The sequence below is a fragment of the Aedes albopictus genome, chromosome 3 (assembly GCF_035046485.1).
Source record: "Aedes albopictus strain Foshan chromosome 3, AalbF5, whole genome shotgun sequence".
NCBI lineage: Eukaryota > Metazoa > Arthropoda > Insecta > Diptera > Culicidae > Aedes > Aedes albopictus.
Window position 1 is genome coordinate 321,667,825 of NC_085138.1, and position 20,702 is coordinate 321,688,526.

The window sequence follows — 20,702 nt, forward strand, 5'->3', positions numbered from 1 at the left end:
TACGCGCATGGATTGATTGATCTTCTGATCTTTTGAAAAATGATTCTAGGAATTTCATTACAAATATTTATCAGAAATCCATGGCTGGAGTAATCTATCCATCAGAAGCCACTAGAAAAGCTCCCGTAACAACAGATTCGCCGTTGGAATTTTCAAAGTGGTACACCGCTTAGTTATAACACTATTTGTAGTAGAAATCCTTAGATCATTTTAGAACAACTGCCGTGGCACCATGAAGGATTTTTTTAAAAAAGCATATAAATCCCTATGAGAATTATTGGTGAAAACTTTGGAGAAAAACCCTGAAGAATCTTTGAAGGAATTCATGGATAAATAACTGGACAAGTACCTGGAGAAATTCTAGAAAAAAAAACTGAAGGAATTTCAAACCAGCTAGAAAATCTTAAAAAAATGCAACATCGTCTTTCAGGAATTTTCCCAGAGTTTCCTCCAATGATTGCTTTGCTGTTGGGATTTTTTAGTATTTTGACTGCGGAGGAAGGTATTTTCTGTTTGTACAGGCATCTCCCCATGTGTTCCTCTTGGAATTTCTTCAGTATTTCCTCAAGACGCTGTCCATAAACTACGTAGACTTATTTTTGACCATTTCATACAAAGACTTTGTCCATACAAAATTTTCGAAATTAGTATGAAGCTTAGGGTCAATTTCTTTACCCTGGCTTAAGCGTTAAACCAGGTTTAACTATATGGGTAAGCCTGGCTTACCGGTTAAGCCGAGGCGAAGAAATCGGCCCTTAGACTTTGACCAGGCCACCCCTACAGTGTACATAATTCGTAGACGAGCCCAAAGGTATTCTACCTGGATAATACTTATCTAAAGTTTAAGTTTCTTTCTATGATGTCTCACTGGGATTCTCCATTTTTTTTTTGCAAATTTCTAAGAATTACCCTCACAATGTCCTACTCAAATTCATGCTCATTATTTTAAGAATTCATCGAAAAATTTTGTATCAGGTACTGTATATAAAAACTTCAGAAATTCATGTTTTTTCAAGGATTTTTAACCCTCGAGCAGTCGCGTCTTCGGCCACCCTCAGCGGCACCACGCGTACGTTGTGTACCACAAGCGTGCTTTTTTCATGGTACATGTACTCAGTACACGACGCGACCGCTCCCGGGTCAAGGGATAGATCCATGATTTTTTTTTTTGCTTTTCCAATATTTTCTTTGCTAGAAATTTCTTCACAAATCTTTTGGTATATTCTTCTGAATGACGAACTCTGGCAGATATCTCCAAGAATGTTCTGTAGATGTCTACAGCGATTTTACTAAAAATTATCGAAGGAGTATTGCTGAAAAAAAAAAAACATGAAATAGAGTTGTGACAAAACGTCTTTAAATTGCAGATAGCTTAGAGCATTTAAAATAAACTGCGTTAATTTTTTTTCTTCTTCTTCTTTGTTTGAGCAGAGGTGCTCGGTAGGGCCAGTGGCTGAGACTATATGCCCATGTTCTGCGTTAATTTACGAATCAACAGTTCAACTCCCACTCGGCATTCAATCAATCCATTCCAGTTTCTTTATACACTATTGTAGATTGTTCAAATTTTATGTTTCATATATACGTAATGTAGAAAAATGAAACTTTACTTCCACACTCTCGCGGATTTGGCGCGAATTTAATTTCACAATCGCGCAGATTTGGCGCGGATTCAAAATTAGCTCGCGCGGATTTGACGCGGATTTTTTTCCACGCTTCTCGTAACAACCCTGTATTATGATTCGTTGCGTAATTTGATGATGTTTGAGCAAAACTTTGGATAACTATGTTGTTTATGTTGCAGGAAATGGAGAAAACAACAACACTGTTGCCCAAAGTTTTGCTCAAACAGCATCAAATTAGGCAAGGAATCATAATACCCACGCTTTTTGCACCATTTCAGTGCAGAAACGAAGAATTGACCTTCTCACCATACTAAAATTCAGCTCATTACTACAAATCTAGTACTTCACCGATTTGTCCTATTCCCGGAGGAATTTCCAGAGACATTTCCGGAGGAATTCCCGGAGAAACCCACGCAGGAATTCCTGGAGAAATTCCCGGAGAAATACTAGGATAAATTCCCGGAGTTAGTCATAGAAAAATTCCCTGGGAATTCCTGAAAAAGTGTCCCAAAGTGTTTTCTGAAAAAAAAATCACAAAAGACTTCCTGAAAAAAAAATCCTGGAGAAAATCCCAGAGGATTGAGTCGAGTCAAGTACAAGACACTAAAGACGACCTTACAGTTGAGGTCGAAATACGTACAGGGGATGGCCAAAATGTTTGGGATAGGCAACTTTTTTTCTCCCACAAAAAAAATCAACAAGCTGTAACTTTTCATAGAATGCATCAAAAAATCTCGAATTTTGACTGTTTGTCAACCTATTATATGTGCATCATTGGTACAAATTTGGGCTCGATTGATTCACTTTTCGCGAAGTTAGAACCGTTTGAGTAAAACACTATTGTCGTCGCGGTTGAAATCCGAAGTTCCCCCACACCCGACAATCGAATTTTCTCAAAATCCATACGAGAAACCTAACGTCGGACGTAGTGCGCTGGACAGCGGACCTGGCCCTCTATCCAGCGCACTGTGTCCGACGTACGTCCGACACACGGTTTAGGAGAAAACTCGATTTTCGCGTGTCAAAAAATCCGATTTTCAACTGCATGAACAATATTATTTAGACAACTAATTTTTGAACTGTCATATCTCGGAAACAAGTAAACCGAACTGAATGAATTTTTTAACGTTTATCAACAATATATTGATACTTAATACGACGTTATAAAATGTAATATTTTTTCACGGCGAATTAAGTTATACCGGATTGAAATTTTTACCCATATAGAGGAAAATAAGTCAAATTTACAATACCACACAAAAATTACTAAATGTGTTCTTCCTTCAACCTAAATAGGCTCTAATATGTCTGATTAGAGATAACTTGAGAACACAAGTGGAAAATCTTCGGATATCAACACTAAAATTTTTGACATTGATGTAAAAAAAATACATTTTTTCGACAAAAATCCAAAAAGTGTCAATCCATGATAACTTTTTTCAACGTTTAAAAAGCACCTATGTTTTAATAGTTTGTGAAGCATTCACATATTGTTAGTGTACGTTCAGAATTTCATTCAATTCGGTTCACTGGTTTCCGAGATATGACACCTCAAAAATGAGTTGTCTGAAAAATAGTGTTTTACCCGAACGGTTCTAACTTTGCGAAATATTAATCAATCAAGCCCAAATTTGTACCAATGATGCACACATAATAGGTTGACAAACAGTCAAAATTTGAGATTTTTTGATGCGCTCCATGAAAAGTTATAGCTTGTTGAACTTTTTTGTGAGAGAAAAAAAAGATGCCTATCCCAAACATTTTGGCCATCCCCTGTATCTGTCAAAGGATGCAAATTCTTAGTGGAATTCAAAGGAACCGTACTTAACCCGATTTTCTTTTTACTTACAGATATTCCCCTAACAAGCCCAGGTTAATCATCATCTACTGGTTGGGATTGCCCGTGTAACTGCTGGCTTAGAATAGCACCTCGGACCGCCAGTTCCGGGGCTGAAAGTCCACCAAACAGGTAACCCTAATCCAAGATGTCAGGCGACCCGTGCTGATGGTTGAGGGGTTTTTTAAAGATTCTCGATTCAACGGTGCCCGGTCCTTATTACAGTTCATACTCCGTTGAAAGTGATATGCCTGGTTCACATGGTACAAGTGACTTAATTCAAATCAATGGAAAGTGCAAAATTGAATGCCAATTGAACGTGAAAACACCACCATTCATTTCACTTGAGCAACTCACTTGACTTGAACGAAAGTTGAACATATTGAACTTTTTCATTCAATTCAAACGAAATCATCTCACTTGCCCCGTCTAAACCCACGATTCATGTGAGTTGAGTTCAAGTCATCTGTCAAACGAGATGAATTCAATTCAGTTTGCTTATGCTCCTCACGAGTTGAGAAACGTAAACACTTGCTTCTACTGAGATGCATTCAAGAGCATGCAAGTTGACACTCAAGTCATTTGCTCAGTCTAAACACGTCATTCCATTGGATTGAACATGTTCGAGAAGTTTGAAAGTCAAATGCTCGTTTGAATTGAACAGTCCTACAGACCAGGCAGTAGGTCTCGGTTTGCTTTTTGCCGAGATGGATCTTGAAATAGGTTAGTAATCGCAATCTTTTATTTGGTGTTCACTGGTTGAGACAGCAAAAACTAGGGTTCCAATGCATGGATCATTTCTTGACTCTCGCCAAAATCGAATACTTTATATCTTCTCAATTGTAATAAGTTAATACGACATGCACTATACAAAGGACACGGGATATAACAGAATAAATCAAATACTGTAGACGTTCGATAAGTGCGACATGTTTACGTTTCACTTATCGAACAAAAATCCAATAACTGCAACGCCTGACAGTGTCAACATCATCTAACGTGAAATGAACGTGAACTTCATCCGACAGTTCATTTGGGCTAACATGGCGTACCATTTTGACATTTGGCGGTGCGATAACTGCAAATTTGTTGCACTTACCGAACTTGCAGTTAAAAAGCATTGCAGTTGAACCGTTTGCACCGACCGAACGTCTAATGTATTGGTCGCAGTGCGTATGCCCCGAACAGAAAAAAGTACTTGTTGAGATGCTCCAGGAATTTATGCTGAAATGCATGCTGTGTAATTCCTACTTGGATTGCTTCAGCAATTGCTGTCACAATTCTTACAGGGATTTCTTTAAAATTTCCTCCAAGATTTTTTTTCCCAGAGATTCTACCATAAATTCCTCTTGGAAATCCTCCTAGAATTTCTATTGTAAATCTTTCAGGAATTTGAGATGGGATTCTTTTGAGTTTTCTTGCTGCAATTCCTTCATGAATTTTTGCTTAGACTCTTTGGATTGGAAATTTGCTCGTTTTCCTCCAGAAATTCTTCCGGTAATTCTATGAAAAATCCATCTGATATTTCCCTGCCTAATATATTCTAATGCATCCCTCCTGTGACCTGTGATGTTCATGTGTACATTCTCCCGTGATGTGGTTCTTGGAATGTCTTCAGAAACTGCTGCTGGGATTCTTCCAAAATTTTTTTGCTGGTAGGTATTCTGCAGGATTTTTTCTATGAGAAGCTAAAGAATCTCCACTGAAGATGTATCCAGATATTGTTGTAGAGATTTCTAAGATTTTTTTTTCAAATTAACCTGTAGATTTATTCAGGAATTTGTGCAGGGAGTTTTTCAGGAATTCCTCTTAGAATTTTTTTAGAAACTCTACTGGGGATCTCTCTCGAGATTTCTTAAGAAAAATTTCTTTGGATACCTTCAGTTATTTTTCCAGGAGTCTTCTGTAGATGTCCCTATAGGACTTCCTTTTTGGATTTGCTGGGAGTACCTCTTCGAATTTCCTCTTGGTATTCCTTCAGGAGTTTGTCTCATGATTTCTTTTCGAATTCCTTCAAAAAATATTGCTGAAAATTCACCTGTAATTCAAGCTAGGCTTGAAAAGCCATTTCTACCGGAATTCCTGTAGGAATTGCTCTAGATATTCTCGTAGATTTTTTTTTCAAGAATTCTTGTGTGGATATCTCTACGTGTTTTACTTGAAGTCCATAAAGGGATTTCTTCAGGGAATTCAAAATAAATCTTTCAATTATTCTTCCAGGAATTGTCCCAGAGATTTCCAGGAATTCTTCTAAGGAATTTCTACAGAAAATACAAACGGAGTTTCGTCAGGAATTGGGTTTTTAAATTAAGAAAAAATCAATGATTTTTTATTTTTAAACGAAAGAGCACCTTTTCCTGAGCCGCTATGATTTTATTCAGATTTTTAGAACTTCATTTTGGTATCTAAAATCAATTTCAAAGAGAGTTTTTGAAATCACCTTTTGACAGCTGGGCAACTGCTTGACAGCTCCGCTCAGTACAGAATGCGACGAGGGGTGATTCGACAAATCGCTCCCATACAAATTTCAAATTGATTTTTAAATAGGTTCCCGGCCACCAAAATTGATGAAAGTTTGGATTTCGGCTCAGTTTGGCATGCAGATTTAGAATATGGAATTATCTCAACACCACTAAAGAAGCCAATTTGAATTTCAGTAGGAATACGTCCTCTAATTCTTCAAGGTATTTCTCCAAAGTTCCCTCCAGAAATTTTATCAAGAATTTCACCAGGGTTTCCACTTTCTTGAATGTTCTTTCGTACACGGAAAGTCTCCCTGTGTATTAATTTTCATGTGAAAAATTGACGGAGTCATGGCCAAAAATAGATCCGTGCAAAAAAAGAATCGTGTTTACATGGTTTTACGGAGAAATGGTTTTCGAGGTACAAAATGTATTATTTGGGGTAATGACTTTCAAAGTGTTGGTTTCAAGGAATTGTTATAGGATCGTAGGAATAAGGCTACGCAATTATTGATATAGACAATTCAATTGGGATATCATACTGTTGTACCGATCAGAGTGAATTTTAGCTTTTAAGGAGTCTGCTATTAAACAAACTGCCCCACTCGCAAAACAGTTCCATATAAATAGGAAACCCAGCAAAGATGGGACTGTTATGCGAGTGGCGACAGCAATGAAGTAGGTTGAGCATAGTCGTAGTTGTTGCATGCTACTCTTACCCATTCGTCAACAAATGAGTAAGAGCAGGATGCAGCAACTTCGACCATGTTTAACATACATAGGGTAATCCATGTACAGTAGACGTTCGGTCGGTGCAAGTGGTTTAACTGCAATGCTTTTTAACTGCAAGTCCGATAAGTGCAACAAATTTGCAGTTATCGCACCGCTATCCGTCAAAACGGTGCGCCATGTTAGCCCAAATGAACAGACGAATGAATTTTACGTTCATTTAACGTCAATTGATGGGTTGTTGACGCCTGTCTGACGTTGCAGTTATCGAATTTTGTTCGCTAAGTGAAACGTAAACATGTAGCAGTTATCGAACGTCTACTGTATTTTGGACAGGCTGAGGACAACGTTGGAAAAATCGTCGCCGTTCTTCCTTGGAAAGCAATTGATTATTTTGCAAAGTTACTAATACGCTTATAATATGGTTGTACTTAGCGTTCCTGGTGACAAAAAACTTAACGAAAGCATTTTTATTTACTCCATCTTCGACATAGTCGCACAGCTGAGAAATTCACAATTTCCAATCGCTTGTTAGAATTTTTGGACACCGAATATATGTTTTGGACACCCTCAGATATATATAATTTGAACAGGGCAATTATCTCAACGTTTACCCATGAATACTGCAAAATCATGAAAGTAACATAAATAAACGAATATTTTCTTGCAAATAATCAAATTTCTCCGCTTAACAGGCATCTATTTTGATAAATATTACAGTTTTTGTTAAATACGAGAAAATATCGCCAGTCCCACAGAATACGCCTCCAAGTATGCAATCGCACAGCATCCCCGTGTAGTTCGTCAAATGACCGAAATATATTTACAGTAGAAAACTTGTAATGCATTTTGGACACCACCTATTTTAAGCGTTCTAGATGAATGTTAAGAGAAAGGCTGCCTAATTCTTCTTTATTGAACATTTTTCATTGTATTAAGGCTTTGAAATATCTTACAATTATTATTTCAACGATTTAGAGGTGAATATTGTATATGACTGTGAAGTGTATGTCGTCTTGCATACCTGTGCATTTGAGTGGTTTTAGTGAAATAATTTACATTTTCGATGATTTTGAAGTAAATTCTTAATTGTTAAGCGTATTTTCAACGTAAGTAATCAAAATAGGATCTGTTTGATCCAATAATCGATATTGAGAAGTATCTACTTCTATAAGCTCTCCGAAACAAGACATACATCGCCGTGCATGTCCAAATTACATTTTTAACCTATTTCATTGGACAAGACTAATAACAAATACATACTGTGTTCACCTCGTCTATCGAAATTCCAATTATTTAAATTGATATCAAAATAAGAATAAATATGAACTAAGAAAATAGAATTAAAATCTTACCACTGCTAGCATTAATTCCTCAATGAGAACTACTCAGCGCCGAGTAAACACCTTGCCGATAAAAATCGTCTCTCATTGATAACAGTACTCCTGCAGCTCCGGTTGCAAACACGGCAACACTGTCGTGGCTCTTCGCAAGCTTTTTTCACCGATTGCACCAACACACTCGCGCACGGCAGCGACCGACGTCCAAATCTACGCAACTACACCACCTTCCACGCACACACCCACAAGTGGAAAACAAAAAAAAATCGGCCACCGTTTGCCGTACGTCAGAACGAGAGAGCACGAGAAGCACCAGCAAAAACACTTGCGCGAGAAGAGGCAGACAACAAGCAAAGGAAAAAACGCTCCCGGGAAGTTTTTTCGCGTCCGGAGACTCCGAGAGGCTTTTTCAGTCTTCCCAGTGGTAGAAAAAAAATGGTTCCAACCTTCCGGCGGATGTTTCCCGGACGGATTTCTGCCACTTCCGTCACTGAGTCGCACTGTTTTCGTTCACCAAACACAACACAGGGACTTTAGGATCGCGAACGTGACTACAGACGCCATCAGAAACACCTTTTTCACGAATAAACCTCGCACTACACTATCGCTCGTTATCCGTCGTGACCATGGCGGACGGCCATTTTAAAATAATGTACGACTTCGACCGAACATCAGCAAGCAGCCAGAGTGCGAAGAGAAGCCCAACCAACAACACGACGACAACGACGACGAGCGCTCGCTGATGGGTGTGCAAGAAAATAATAAATGTTTGCTGTTCTTTTCTGACCGTCGGAGATCTGCGCGCTTGGCGTTCCATCGATCGCACTGAATTTGTTTGCTGTCTCGCTCTTGCCACCGCAACTCTCTTGCGTCGCTCGCGCTTTCGATGGAAACGTCACCCACCCATCAGCAAGAGGGTTTAAAATTTTGACACTCCGCGGGGGACGAAATGGAAAACGGAACAATAGTTGATGGCAAGGTCACCCAAAGAGGAGGTTGGGTCCATTATGGACCAGTAGGTCTGTGCCAATAAGGGAGAGAAAAAAAAAAAGAGGAGGTACAGTAGACGTTCGGTCGGTGCAAGTGGTTTAACTGCAATTCTTTTTAACTGCAAGTCCGATAAGTGCAACAAATTTGCAATTATCGCACCGCTATCCGTCAAAACGGTGCGCCATGTTAGCCCAAATGAACAGTCGAATGAATTTTACGTTCATTTAACGTCAATTGATGGGTTGTTGACGCATGTCTGACGTTGCAGTTATCGAATTTTGTTCGCTAAGTGGAACGTAAACATGTTGCAGTTATCGAACGTCTACTGTAGTCAAACGCAATAAGATTTTGCAAGCTGACGTCACGAATGAACGTTCAGTTCAGTTCAGTTCATTCTCGTTCGTCTCTTCCTTTTCCCTCTCACACGAATTTTGACAGTTTTCGGTGGTTTATTTTGGTCCCATTCGTTGCCGCTCTATTCTCTCTCAGTGAGAAAATTGAGGTTAACCACAGACAAACAGACGTCTCAAGCCTCCCCCAAACCGACGCGACTGTCGCCAGCGACAGCGATTTTTCAGGCGAATGAACATTATTAAGCCATGAAGCGCATTTTCAAAAGCACAACTTGAAAAAATCAAATATTACCTTGCACTGAGATTTTGAACGATTGATCACTTACTGAGCGTAAATCTTGATGTAAATGTAGCGCATTTAGTTCACCACTGGACTATCGCACTAGTTTTCACGAGTGCGAAAACGCTAATAAAAGTTCGCGATTGCATCAAATCAACTCGGTGTCTTCAGAGCACTTGTTCTCCATAGATTGAAGAAATAGTGCGCTGAAGACATCAACCTGATTTGATGCAATCGCGCACTTTTATTTACACTTTCGCACTTATAATGTCGCAGTTCGCAGTCCAGTAGTGAACTACAGTAGACGTTCGGTCGGTGCAAACGGTTTAACTGCAATGCTTTTTAACTGCAAGTCCGGTAAGTGCAACAAATTTGCAGTTATCGCACCGCTATCTGTCAAAACGGTGCGCCACGTTAGCCCAAATGAACAATCGGATGAATTTTTCGTTCATTTAACGTCAATTGATGGGTTGTTTACAGTAGACGTTCGGTCGGTGCAAACGGTTTAACTGCAATGCTTTTTAACTGCAAGTCCGGTAAGTGCAACAATTTTGCAGTTATCGCACCGCCATCCGTCAAAATGGTGCGCCATGTTAGCCCAAATGAACAGTTGGATGAAGTTCGCGTTCATTTTACGTCAGTTGATGATTTACAGTAGACGTTCGGTCGGGGCAAATGGTTTAACTGCAATGCTTTTTAACTGCAAGTCCGGTAAGTGCAACAAATTTGCAGTTATCGCACCGCCAAACGTCAAAATGGTGCGCCATGTTAGCCCTAATGAACTGTCGAATGAATTTTTTGTTCATTCTACGTCAATTGATGGCTTGTTGACACTGTCAGGCGTTGCAGTTATCGGATTTTCGTTCGCTAAGTGAAACGTAAACATGTTGCAGTTATCGAACGTCTACTGTATTGACACTGTCAGGCGTTGCAGTTACAGTAGACGTTCGGTCGGTGCAAACGGTTTAACTGCAATGCTTTTTAACTGCAAGTCCGGTAAGTGCAACAATTTTGCAGTTATCGCACCGCCATCCGTCAAAATGATGCGCCATGTTACCCCAAATGAACAGTCGGATGAAGTTCGCGTTCATTTTACGTCAGTTGATGGTTTGTTGACACTGTCAGGCGTTGCAGTTATCGGATTTTCGTTCGCTAAGTGAAACGTAAACATGTTGCAGTTATCGAACGTCTACTGTATCGGATTTTCGTTCGCTAAGTGAAACGTAAACATGTTGCAGTTATCGAACATCTACTGTACCATCAGTTGGTAAAACCTTGCAATTTTCCCCAAATTGAATTTCTAGTACAGTAGACGTTCGATAACTGCAACATGTTTACGTTTCACTTAGCGAACGAAAATCCCATAACTGCAACGCCTGACAGTGTCAACAAGCCATCAATTGACATAAAATGAACGAAAAATTCACTCGACTGTTCATTAGGGCTAACATGGCGCACCATTTTGACGTTTTGCGGTGCGATAACTGCAAATTTGTTGCACTTACCGGACTTGCAGTTAAAAAGCGTTGCAGTTAAACCGTTTGCACCGACCGAACGTCTACTGTACTCCGTGGTTGTTGTCAAGAGTAACCAACATGTTGTTTATGCAAGTATAAACCAGAAAACTGGTGGAGTTGAAAACTCAAACTTCGTGCGGCATGTTTTATTAAAACAATTTTTTTCTATTTTAGGATGCTGTACAATCTCTCCAGCTGGCACTGATGCTACAAGATAAGATTGGAGCCAGTTTTAGTTATTCTCACTTTGGCTTTTTTGTCAATTAATATTCCCAGGCGTCTTTTAGCCCGTTTGGAATTAACTCATAATGGCATAGACAATCAACAATTGGTGGGAACCTAGTCATAAGCCTAGTCCTGGTTTAATTTCCGGCCTGGTATAATGGAATTTAGGGCTATCCTCATTACACCGGGACAAGATTCAAACATCGATCACTTTCAGCGATGTTATGGCGTACAGTAGACGTTCGATAACTGCAACATGTTTACGTTTCACTTAGCGAACGAAAATCCCATAACTGCAACGCCTGACAGTGTCAACAAGCCATCAATTGACATAAAATGAACGAAAAATTCACTCGACTGTTCATTAGGGCTAACATGGCGCACCATTTTGACGTTTTGCGGTGCGATAACTGCAAATTTGTTGCACTTACCGGACTTGCAGTTAAAAAGCGTTGCAGTTAAACCGTTTGCACCGACCGAACGTCTACTGTATTTCAAACTAGGCATACAGTAGACGTTCGATAACTGCAACATGTTTACGTTTCACTTAGCGAACAAAAATCCGATAACTGCAACGCCTGACAGTGTCAATAAATCATCAAATGACGTAAAATGAACGCGAACTTCATCCAACTGTTCATTTGGGCTAACATGGCGCACCATTTTGACGGATGGCGGTGCGATAACTGCAAAATTGTTGCACTTACCGGACTTGCAGTTAAAAAGCATTGCAGTTAAACCGTTTGCACCGACCGAACGTCTACTGTATCGGAGCCCACCCGAGCTATAACTCCATTATTTTTTATGTGCGCAAATCATATAAAAGCGAATTGATTGAAGAAATCCCCATTTTATGTGCGGCATTTAGATTGTAAAATGTTCGCATTGAATACAATTGTGATGCACATATTTTTTATACAGTAGACGTTCGATAACTGCAACATGTTTACGTTTCACTTAGCGAACGAAAATCCGATAACTGCAACGCCTGACAGTGTCAACACGCCATCAATTGACGTAAAATGAACGAAAAATTCATTCGACTGTTCATTAGGGCTAACATGGCGCACCATTTTGACGTTTGGCGGTGCGATAACTGCAAATTTGTTGCACTTACCGGACTTGCAGTTAAAAAGCATTGCAGTTAAACCGTTTGCACCGACCGAACGTCTACTGTATGTACATCTATGAAATCTAAAACTGATACACTTACTTCCTATATTAACTGAATTTAAATTTTGAGTGTATCGATTGATAATTCAAAACACTTCAGTAACAGAAAAAATGGTGGAGCAAGAAAAACCACTCTTGACGTTGACCGAGTTAACGGTCGATATTTTAAGTGTCCCGGTCGGATTGCTGCAGTTTTTTTAAGGTAACTTTGCATTTTAACAACCGATATATCTCCACAGATTGAGTTTCCGACGCATCAAAGCTGGTCAGCTTTTGTGACGCTCGCGTCCCGTGATCTTCCGGGGAAAAAGCTCCAGCACGCAGAAGTCCGACGTACCCAGTAAACGGCACCTCGTTTGTACCTCGGAAACGATAGGAGCAAAAGTTTACCAAATTCAACCAGAGGCAAGCCCCCACTCTTCTGGATCCACCGTATTTGAAGATCTCGCCCATTCGCCCGCCAAAGTTGCTGTTTCGCTTGGCCCGGATCTGCTAACTCTGTCGGAAACCCGGAAAATTGCTTTTGGAATGATCCAAGCAATATTGATTGTTTCCGTTTAAAATATATACATACTCTTTTTTTAGCATGAAAATTAATCCTGAATTATTATTTTATTTCTGAAAAAAATATCCATAGTATTTATTTGTGAACACACATAAAATGCAAGAGGTTGGCCAATAAAATGAAAAAGTAGAGACCTTTAATATTTATCTGCGTTGCATGTAGAAACTAAGAGGGGGTAGAAATCTGGTTCTATGTGCAGAGCCAATGAAATTTATGGGCGAAGCTTGATTGCAAAAATCTATGTGCGCTGCATATACAAAATAGATGCGGATTATTTTTAGTGTACGGCAAGGCGTTGTGAGAATCATGTCATGTCGAAGGCTGGCCGGGACTCGTCGTGGTGTAATTAGAATGCTCCACTACAGTAGACGTTCGGTCGGTGCAAACGGTTTAACTGCAACGCTTTTTAACTGCAAGTCCGGTAAGTGCAACAAATTTGCAGTTATCGCACCGCAAAACGTCAAAATGGTGCGCCATGTTAGCCCTAATGAACAGTCGAGTGAATTTTTCGTTCATTTTATGTCAATTGATGGCTTGTTGACACTGTCAGGCGTTGCAGTTATGGGATTTTCGTTCGCTAAGTGAAACGTAAACATGTTGCAGTTATCGAACGTCTACTGTATCTACTTTTTCTTTTCATCAAGCAATATAGCTTTTCCGACGAGGGATCATCGAACTCGGATAAAATCATAGCTAAATCCATAATGTGGAGCGCGGGGGACAAGAAACATTTGACTCGTACTTTCCCAACTAACATTTATTGTGAATGTAAACGTCAACAAAGCGTCCTTAATACGGCTTGATGCTGAGTAACTGTGTTGTACATATGGACGGAAGCTTCTATGCAAGCCCTATACCAATGAATCTGGCGAACTTAATCAGCTTGTACATGCTGTGCGATCAGCTTCTATGCCACCTAGTCATAGCTCTTTTTCTCGGCTCCTATGTAACCACTAACTGAATAACATCTTGAGAAGGCGCTTTTTCAGCCTTTTCGCAGTTGTTAAATAATAGTTTTACGGCATCCCCAAATTAAACGATTAAATATAATTAGGTTATGGATACCGTGATGCAATACATGTGGAACTGGAATTATCATTTCTAAAATTGAATAATTAAAGTACTTGCCGCTACTTGGAATCGAACTCCCGATCTCCGTATCCGCTGGTCCCGATGATGTCCTCGCTGCCACACTGCTATATATAAATAACATAGAAAATAGCCCGTTTTGTTTTACTCCAGACAAGGCTTCATAATTGTGCCACAAGAAACCTTACCCAACTTCATCGTGCTGTAAAAGCTTGTGAAACGTCAAACGCAATAATGTTTACATTGAACAAGCTGTGTGGTTGCGCCAACAGATTCTTCTTCACAGCTTCTAGCTGAAAGAGTGTTCTTTAAACGGCTACGAAGCGCTGCTGTTTTGTGTTTTGGCAACATTACAAAACGTACTGTATAAAAGCAGCTGTTGTAGTGGCTGGGACTCTTACTCGATTTGCACACCTTCCGGCAAATCTTCCGGCATTGAATTAAAGTGCAATAAAAGCAACCCAAATAATTTCACAGCACAGAGATGGATAGCTGTAAAGAATTTGTGTAGTAGCTATATATCCCGCTTAAAGTTTGTGTTGGGGAGGATATTCACATTTGGCACGACAAACCAACTATCGAGAGCAGCTTCCGTGGTTGCAGCTTCAATGCTGAAATTCATTTTTATTATTTTAAATAAATACATTTATGCTTACATATAAAGTTACTTTACATACAATTTGGTATCTTACTCCGTGCTGTGAACTGTTAACCTCCTCAACCAACAATAAACTAATCCCTACAGCTTCAGAGGTAGATACACCAGTGTTGCCAGTTTCACAAACATGCTAAATCACCACAACATACCCCCACCCGTGAAACTGGTAACGAGGTCGAATCATTTTGTTTGCCGTATTCCCATGGAATAACCTACATCGTCAGATATCTATTCACCATTGTGCATTGTCTCAATGTACGGTCCATTCAAACGAGTGCCACCGGGATCGAAGACCACAAGCACGTTTGTCGTTGTTAACATTTTTGTTTTGAAAAATCCACTTGCGTTACTCATCCCGCATTGTCCATGGTTTGATACGGTTTCCAAAACCATATACTTGTCGGTGCGCAGTTTTTGATTATCGCTGCTTCTGTAATTGCCATTCCTAGTGGATATAATTAACACACTAGAAATTGGCGGTATATATGATGATGCGGCAAGTCGTGTCGCTTTCGATGGTATTGTTTGGGACCCTCTTTGTTCAACAGATACATCATTTGAATCTGTGCGGGGCGCTAATAACTGTCGATGAGACGGACCTTCTCTGCAGTGTTGGGCAGTATTGCAGGCGATTTTTTGAGAAGATTTAACGGGTTGTTTTTCACGAACATCTTCACCATTATGTTGCCTTTTTACAGCTTCTCTTCTAGCTTGAAAGTCCATCCGAATTTTGCGTGCAGCTTCTTTATATGCTCGCTCAATTTCAGCCAACTCACGTTCATATTCAGCTTCTATCCTTTTCTCTTCATCCTCGTAATGCTTTCGCCATTGCTTGCTACGCTCCTCCAACTGTTGGAGAGCAATTATTGTAGTCTCCATGGCGCTTTTCGAGTATATTGAGCTTCAAATTCATTGAAGTTTGTTGGGGAGGATATTCACATTTGGCACGACAAACCAACTATCGAGAGCAGCTTCCGTGGTTGCAGCTTCAATGCTGAAATTCATTTTTATTATTTTAAATAAATACATTTATGCTTACATATAAAGTTACTTTACATACAATTTGGTATCTTACTCCGTGCTGTGAACTGTTAACCTCCTCAACCAACAATAAACTAATCCCTACTGCTTCAGAGGTAGATACACCAGTGTTGCCAGTTTCACAAACATGCTAAATCACCACAACAGTTTGTTTTGACAATAATGTTTATATCCGACAAGCCGTGTTGGTAAACCAACAGTTTCTTTATTACAGCTTCTAGCAGTAATGAAATCGCATAACGGCCTTTAAAGCGCTGCTGGTTTGGGGATTTGTCAGTATAATGAATTGTACTGTATAGTAGCAGCTGCTTTGTTAGTGGGGACTTCTATTCGATGTGTTCAAGTTTTCACATCTTCCGCGAAATCTCCTGGAGTTGGAATAGGGTGGAGTAAAGGCAGCCCCAGTGACAAGTAATAGATTTCTAAAAACCGAGTTTGGTAGCTGTATGGTGCTTGTTTTGCAGTCGTGTATTAGCTTATGATTTATATTTGACTAGCTTTCCTTTTATTCAGCGTTGACTGCTTTTACTCGATGGTTACACAACAGAAGGCAAATGACTGAAGCTTATAGCGCTGAAAATGTTAGTTGGGTTGTTAGTCCATTGAATGTTTTCTTAAATTATAAGTTGATGAGATAAAAAATTAAACTGCATTAAAATCAATTATTAATCCGTAATTAAATACAGTAGACTTTCGATAACTGCAACATGTTTACGTTTCACTTAGCGAACGAAAATTCGATAACTGCAACGCCTGACAGTGTCAACAAGCCGTCAACTGACGTAAAATGAACGAAAAATTCATTCGACTGTTCATTAGGGCTAACATGGTGCACCATTTTGACGTTTGGCGGTGCGATAACTGCAAATTTGTTGCACTTACCGAACTTGCAGTTAGAAAGCATTGCAGTTAAACCGTTTGCACCGACCGAACGTCTACTGTACTTATTTTGTTGAATTGGGAATCGAACCGTGTGATTCCCGAGGTTGCTCTCACTGCTTCTCGCGCGGTGTTTACTTCCTACTCTAAATCGGATCAGTGCTCGCGAGTGGCTCAAATGCGTGAAAGTTCTTAGGTAGGATATTTCCTAAGCGTAATAAGAAACCTTTCACTATCAACGGCCGATCTTCTTTTGGTCCCCTCGCATGCTGTGGCAGCCAATGAAGGTGAGTTTTCGTGAGGATTATCCAGTGATATTAGTCAAAGGCTGGTGCACGGCGGTCTCCAAAAGTAGTTTCTTACTACAGTAATCTAAAAGCTAGAACTCAAAGTGCTGATTTCCGACGATTCACTCAAATTAATCGACTGACAGATTCTATGTGCGCCAACCGCATAGACTGCGGGCGAGAGAGAGAATCACTAGTTTATGTGCAAGTAATAAAATCTATAAGTAAGACATACGAACAACATTATTACCTAAATAGATTCCAAGTGTTGTAGCATAACACTTAAACTTGCGCTCATTAAATTTAAAAGTAAGCATAAACGGAAGAAAACATAATGGAGTGCAAGGAGACGGATATTTTGCACTAAAATGTGCTGTTGAAAATTGAATTTATCGGTCGATATGTACAGTAGACGTTCGGTCGGTGCAAACGGTTTAACTGCAATGCTTTTTAACTGCAAGTCCGGTAAGTGCAACAAATTTGCAGTTATCGCACCGCCAAACGTCAAAATGGTGCGCCATGTTAGCCCTAATGAACAGTCGAATGAATTTTTCGTTCATTTTACGTCAATTGATGGCGTGTTGACACTGTCAGGCGTTGCAGTTATCGGATTTTCGTTCGCTAAGTGAAACGTAAACATGTTGCAGTTATCGAACGTCTACTGTATATTGAAAGCTTGCAAAGGTAAATACATAAATCGTTCTTTTTATTGTTAAATGTTCACACACAGCTAATCATATTGTAGGTGATCGATTCCAAATCACTTCAGCATCGTCGCAGAACTGAACCGAGAAATATCGAGCAACCGGATGAAAATACGAACGGAACGGATTGTTTGACCGAATTCGTGGCTATCTGTGCCTATCAGCTCTTCCCAGATGGGCATTAATGCAAGCTAGCGGTGGAGATGGACGAACTTTTGGCAGCGCAGCGGACACATGCCAGCTCAAATGTACGGCCAATGAGACGTTCCCCCAAGTGCTGAAGGAACTAGTAAAGACGGCGACGGGATCACTTCATCCTCTTCCTTTACAATAGTTTTACAGTAGACGTTCGATAACTGCAACATGTTCACGTTTCACTTAGCGAACAAAATTCGATAACTGCAACGTCAGACAGGCGTCAACAACCCATCAATTGACGTTAAATGAACGTAAAATTCATTCGACTGTTCATTTAGGCTAACATAGCGCACCGTTTTGACGGATAGCGGTGCGATAACTGCAAATTTGTTGCACTTATCGGACTTGCAGTTAAAAAGCATTGCAGTTAAACCACTTGCACCGACCGAACGTCTACTGTACGGTAAGAGGAGCATGCGATTAGTTGAATAAAGCAACCCAACAAGCACGCATTGTGAATGTGATTTCGTGTGTGGCTCACAACATCAAACAAAAGCTGCGTTTGTTGATTACACGCTTGTTTCAATTTGCACGAATATGAGTATAAGGCAGTTAGATGTTGGCTACGATAAATTTCATTCATGCCAGGGGTCTGAGTTAAACCGTTTGCACCGACCGAACGTCTACTGTAGCTTGCATGTTTCAGTTACCGAACATCTACTGTCATCCGGTTTATCGAATGTGCGCGCCACATAAGCCCTTGCTGAGCTGAGTTCTGTCCAGTTTGTGTTTGGTTTTTGGCGTTCAGTGTTGTTTACAATATTTTCTTCAGTTAAAAACAAAATTTAAAAAAAAACCGCTGTTTGTTGAATTTTGCCTCTAATTTCCGGTCGAAACTGTGCATACCATATCCAACATGGATGAGAACCTGTGCCAGGAGCTGTTGGCCAATCTCCAACTGGAGCAAACGCGTAAAACGGCCCTAACCGAGATCAAAAATACGTTGATCTCATCCAACAATTCCACCATATCGAACAGCTTCCTGAAATCGCCGGAGCTGCTGAACTGTCTGGAGGACGCCAACAGGTAAACTTGCGGAATCTGAGGATTACAAACATGTGGCATTTTACCTTGATATATTTACAGTGAACAGACGCTGCTGGCGTGCGACATCCTGTCGATTTGCATGTGCACCCTGGCCATCGACGAATCAAGCGAGGTTAAGAACGTTATCGAAAAATCGTTGAGTCATGCCAATCCTCGGGTACAGGCTTTTGGGTTGCGGGAGTTGAAACGAATCCTGCAATCACCCCCGGATGGGTTCGTGAATGAAACGCTGATTTTGCTGGTGGTCGGGTGCCTGGCATCCGAGGGTACCAGCGTCGGAACACCGTCGATCGAGCTGCTCCAGTTGATGTTGCCTCGGTTCGTTCAGCTGAGGAGCGTGTCGGAGAACTTGGAGGGGCTGCTGGGGAAAGGGGACGTGGTTCGGTGCAGATTGTATGAAGTGGCCGTTCGGTTGGCCAAACAGTCGGAAGAGCTGCTGACCGCGATGGAGAAGTTCCTGCAGAAAGCGATCAAGGAGCTGAACGGAGAAGATGTTCTGTTGCAGCTCAATGTGCTGCAGATTCTGTCGGAGCTGTCCGAAGGAAATCACGGAATGGCCTATCTGGAGAACAACGGAGTCTTCGACAAGCTAATGGCCAAAATTGAACGACTGGGCGATGATCCGCTGGGAACGATTTTGGTCCCGGGCCTGATGAAATTCTACGGAGGCGTTGCGGCAATTCATCCGGCCAAGATCTACGACGGCTATCCGAAGATAATCGAAATGTTGTTCGATTGTTTGCTCTCGGACGACATGTCCATACTGCCGACGGCTTACGATACGTTGGGTTGCATCGCTCTTCCGAGCGAGGGAAAACGACAGCTTCATTACAAGCACGGGGCGGCATTGAAAAAGACACTGCAGCACTTCAGCGCCGTGATCCGAAACTTGCCGAACGATTTGAAGATTCGCCTGCTCGGCTGCTTGCAGTCGATGTTCGGTGTCGACTCAGCAACGGCTGATAATCAGATTTCGTGAGTAATCCGGAAACATGTTAGCAGCAGAACAAGACTGACCCAAACCTTCATTTCAGATCACTGACCCAGTCGTGGTACGACAATCTGGCCGAGCAGGACAACCTCAACCTGGTGATGGACTACATCAAAAACCCCTTCCCGGACATGAAGCGAGCGGCCCTGGGACTTCTGAAAGCCATCGTTGGCCATCGCTGGGGACAGACCTATCTGCTGAACACCGGAGGTTTCGTAGAGTATCTGCTCGATCGGAAACAGGAAGCCGACAAGGATGTGGTGCTGGACAAGTACGAGGTGATTCGGGTGCTGGCCGCTTCGACGGTGTTCGACGAGCAGACGGCATCCGAACTCAAGCGATACGTCGCGGAGGGTGCCTTTTACGTTCACGGCATTACCGAGGTTGCCATCGAGGGGGCTTCGTAAAATAGGGATATTGAAGTTTATTTTTTTTGTGTGACTGCATAGATTTAAGGCGATTAAGAGAACTTTCGATTGATTGATAATAAAATAATTTCATAAAAACATTTAAGCACATACATATATGGGTGATTCCGAAATGGTCGTCATAGTAGGTCCCATTCCAAGTCCAATTCCCAGCAGTCTTAAGATTCCTAACACTCCTGAGGCGCTGTCCATGGACTAGCGGAGGACAAATCGGACTTGTCTTGGGAGTCTTGGAAATAGTTATAGAATCGGTAAAAAATATTAAAGTTTGTAGGTATTTACAA

At 40.8% G+C, this 20,702-nt stretch overlaps 2 protein-coding genes and 1 long non-coding RNA gene across 3 annotated transcripts in view; 2 read left to right on the forward strand and 1 right to left on the reverse strand.

Annotated features, from left to right (window-relative positions):
* The window catches only part of LOC109401266 (LIM domain-binding protein 2), a 90,727-nt gene extending 82,033 nt beyond the window's left edge, over nt 1-8,694 (reverse strand). Inside the window, exon 1 of the mRNA XM_062842791.1 lies at nt 8,440-8,694. The gene's annotated coding sequence lies outside the window, so the exon portion shown is untranslated. The remainder of the gene's footprint in view (nt 1-8,439) is intronic.
* Nucleotides 8,695-12,615: 3,921 nt separating this feature from the next.
* LOC115268681 (uncharacterized) lies at nt 12,616-13,128 on the forward strand. The gene is made up of 2 exons (XR_003898387.2): nt 12,616-12,733; nt 12,771-13,128. It is a non-coding gene; the product is annotated as an uncharacterized LOC115268681 (long non-coding RNA).
* A 5,575-nt stretch (nt 13,129-18,703) lies between these two features.
* Nucleotides 18,704-20,610, forward strand: LOC115262712 (26S proteasome non-ATPase regulatory subunit 5). Its single transcript, XM_029865397.2, has 3 exons — nt 18,704-18,978; nt 19,039-19,974; nt 20,034-20,610. Exons 1-3 carry the CDS (start codon nt 18,809-18,811, stop codon nt 20,395-20,397), a joined length of 1,470 nt encoding a protein of 489 aa, XP_029721257.2. The 5' UTR covers nt 18,704-18,808; the 3' UTR covers nt 20,398-20,610.
* Nucleotides 20,611-20,702: the final 92 nt, after the last annotated feature.